General features: G+C 40.8%; 1 protein-coding gene across 9 annotated transcripts in view; it reads right to left on the minus strand.

Annotated features, from left to right (window-relative positions):
• Positions 1-3,769, minus strand: part of LOC109531237 (serine/threonine-protein kinase BRSK2-like) — a 106,392-nt gene that overhangs the window by 38,435 nt on the left and 64,188 nt on the right. For all 9 annotated transcript variants that reach the window (XM_019895545.1, XM_019895463.1, XM_019895624.1 and 6 more), the window contains exon 3: positions 1,397-1,482. In XM_019895545.1, the coding sequence (XP_019751104.1) occupies positions 1,397-1,482 (86 nt within the window). The remainder of the gene's footprint in view (positions 1-1,396; positions 1,483-3,769) is intronic.

The following is a 3,769-nucleotide window of genomic DNA, read 5'->3' on the forward strand; positions in this document are numbered from 1 at the left end:
CTTATGTATGGGCACACCTTAAGTTCAGAGGAGCCAATCAGCGCATCGTTATCGCCGACATGCCCTGCTCAGCCAGGGTCTCCAGTTAGTCAAACATTATACAACACAGTCGCGCTGCTGCGGTCATCTGCAACACATCTGTTAGTGCACGCAAAGAATACAACGGATAATTTTAACAAGCGATCGCGGTAATGCGCAGATTATAGTCCACAAATATAAAATGTATAACGTAAAAATCACTTTATAAATTATTATTTTATACAATTTGCCGAGGGTCCGGACAGAGGAGGTCCGGACAGAGGAGGTTCGGACAGAGGAGGTCCGGACAGAGGAGGTCGGCGGTCCGGTCGTGGATCGCGGTCCGCCAGTTGAGGAAGGCTGCCCTATTGTGTTGTATTGCATTCCTTGAGCGTTGTTCCATCTAGTGGATGTGTAATGCAACCGCAGCCGCTATTGCAGCTTCTATTCTACGCGATTTATAAAGCGGTGCGTCCTATATATGAAAAAAGTTTTAAAATAGGCCAGTCATTGAAGGTGCGCCTTATACTCTGGAGCGCCTTATAGTGCGGAAAATACAGTGTCAAAGCAAGTTGGGGAGAAAGCATCCTACGTAAAAGTAGATAATAAAGTTAATACAGATAATAAAGAATACAGTAAATAATAAAGTTACATATGGATGTGCATTCAGTAAACATTAAAAATAAAGTGCATTTTAAATGTTCTGACGTCTGCTCGATAGCGACATTAGCTGCTCAGTGTGAGAAAATTAATCTTTATTTCCACATTTTCAAAATTCTGTTCACAAACATTACTGTGGGACGGTTAGTGCAGTGGATCTACTTTACATATACTGTATCGGGCATCGTGTCGGGACCAGCAGCAGAAGACCCTGATCGCAACACATCTATTTTTGATTAAACCAGACCAAATTGGACCGCTACATTTTATAATGCACCGTCCTTGAATCGTATCGCACCCCATATCGTGATAGACAAAACGAACTGTCTTTTATGAGGGATGCACTCCAGGTATAAATTGGTTCGTTGTTGCAGACGATTTGATTTAGTTTCTTTGAATGTAATTAACTTAAATAGTTTGGGCTTTGGGGTGATTTTGAATATAGTTGCATATTAAATAACATGACAAAAGCTACAACCACAGCATATTAGTCGAGTCATAATTCCACTCAATCAAACCAAATTGAATTGTTCCACTTGAAAATGTACAGTTCTTGATATGTATCATTCTCAATGTATCGAAATATGTATCAAACTATGTATTGAATCATTTTTTTATTGATGGGATGCACACCCCTAATATATACATACATACATAGTTTTTATTTTTATGTACTTATGACTATTTACTATGACAAAAATATATTAATTGTACTTACAGGTATTTCTTGTTTTCGTAGACATCGTGCAGCTTTAATACATGAGGATGTTCTATGAGTTTCAGAATGGCTATCTCCCGCTCAACCTGGACAAGAAAACAAATACATGTGTTAGTCAAATAAGGGGAAAAAATTACATACATAACTAACTTATAGAGAGTTACACAACAAACATCCTCGGGAAATCGAGGTCCAAATATTTCATTCATCATATGAATTCTATGAGCCATACTTTGTCTGGTCACTCACATTGGATGTTTTTGCCATGGGTGCCCCTACCAGGGATATGAAGCCGAAAACAACCTGGCTCCTAGGATCATTGGGACACACAAACCCATCAACCACGATAAGGTGACGGCTCTGGGCGGGGTAATTTTGGAAACGTGTCAGTGAATGACTACAGTAACCCTAGGAAGATGATGTGCTCTGCTTGCCCTGACCCACACCATGCTGGCAGCAACGTGGCTAAACAGAAGATGGAGGATCAGATATAAACTCAAGTACAACATTCACTACAGGCTACTTTTTTCCCCATGATGTCTGGCTACGGTGGCTTGTTAAGCGCCAAAAGGCACGTGTATCGTGTAGTTGGTGCGGATCAGCAGTGTTTTTTTTTTTTTTCTTTTCCCCACACCTGAAGCGAAGTGCCGTTTGGAGGCGCACCAAGACCACCTCAAACAATGTGTCTCGATCTGGTTGTTTGATCTGCACCAGACCCATAAAAGAAAAGGTCCGGACCAGTGTGGTAAATGAGGCCTGGTCCGTTTAAGGTGTGTGAATATATCCCTTAATGAATTAAGAGGATGGACTTTGGTTCCAGAGCTGTGCTTCTGAATCCCCATTTAATTGAAACATGATACAGAGTTGAAGGGCATGAGTGGTGATAAATTGGAACATCCGCTCTCTCATCAAGGCGCCATCTGTTGTTATGATGGCTGGGCCGTCCAGAAGAGGGGGAACTAAATTCTTAATGAATTCTAAAACAAGAGAATAAATACAAAGAGCGGGTTTGAGATTATTCAGTTAAATGAGGAGCATATACTGTATACACACACACACACACACACACACACACACACACACACACACACACACACGCACACATACATGAGTGCACACTTCATGAATTCATTCCGTGACCACACGTAACTCAAAACACTTCAATCTAAAATAATCTTTTACTATTGAAATTAATGGAGCTATTCATTTGTTCCAGCCTTCATCCTTCCAAAAAAAAAAAACAAAAAAAACAACGTAAATAATCATCATGTATATTTTATTCATTCATTCCTTCATTCTTCAATCCGCTTATCCTCACAAGGGGGTGTTGGAGCCTATCCCAGCTGTCTTCGGGCAGTAGGCGGGGGACACCCTGAACCGATTGCAAGCCAATCACAGGGCACACAGAGATGAACAACCATCCACGCTCACACTCACTCCTAGGGACAATTTAGAGTGTTCAATCAGCCTGCCATGCATGTTTTTGGAATGTGGGAGGAAAAAAGCCTGCGTGGGTTTTTTCCAAAACCCACGCAGGCCCGGGGAGAACATGCAAACTCCACAAGGAAGGCCGGAGCCGGGAATCGAACCCTGCACCTCTGCACTGTGGTTAGCGCATTGACCTCGACGCGCTAACCACTGGACCGCCCATGTGTAATTTAATGAGGGAAAATTGCACCCCAAAATATCAGGGTTCCCACTCTTCCACTTGCCTTTTATTTATGGACCTTTTTATGACTTTTGTGGTCCAATTTAGCCATTTTTTTAAGGACTTTTTCTCCATTCAGCGGGGGATTCACGGTGGATTTAATGCCCACTCAGCAATACATGGGCTGAACAGAAAGCCACATATCACTGAGCTGGTCAAATCATTGCTGCCAAAGGAAGGAGACATCTTTATTTTTAGGGGCAATCACTTAACCCTTTATTTGACATACTGTATGTCAAATTTTCACGTTGCTACCTGTATCACAGGTAGGAAAATGAAAAAAAAACATTTTTAATTAATTCTCAAATAAAACACACAAAGAAAAATTTAAATTGAGAAAATATAAAACTTCAATTCATTTTCGAATAAACAAAACTCTAAGAACAGAGCTAATGGTCATATGGGTCACCTGGACAGGGTTTAGAAAAAGCTGGTTTCACTAACAGTAGTACTGATTGCCCATCTTAGCAGTATCCAGTATACCTGAACAGCTGAAATGCATGTCATAAGTCTAAATCCCAAATGGTCCAACCCTATTATTCTCCCTCATATCACCTTCAATGATCAGACATGTTTTATAATGACAAATATGAAACTGATATGACAATTAGGGAATAGCAGACAGTGACTTAGTTTTCTCCTCAATCTCTTTTGCAAGTTCTTGG

This window comes from Hippocampus comes, unplaced genomic scaffold, assembly GCF_001891065.2.
Source record: "Hippocampus comes isolate QL1 unplaced genomic scaffold, H_comes_QL1_v1.1 scaffold474, whole genome shotgun sequence".
NCBI lineage: Eukaryota > Metazoa > Chordata > Actinopteri > Syngnathiformes > Syngnathidae > Hippocampus > Hippocampus comes.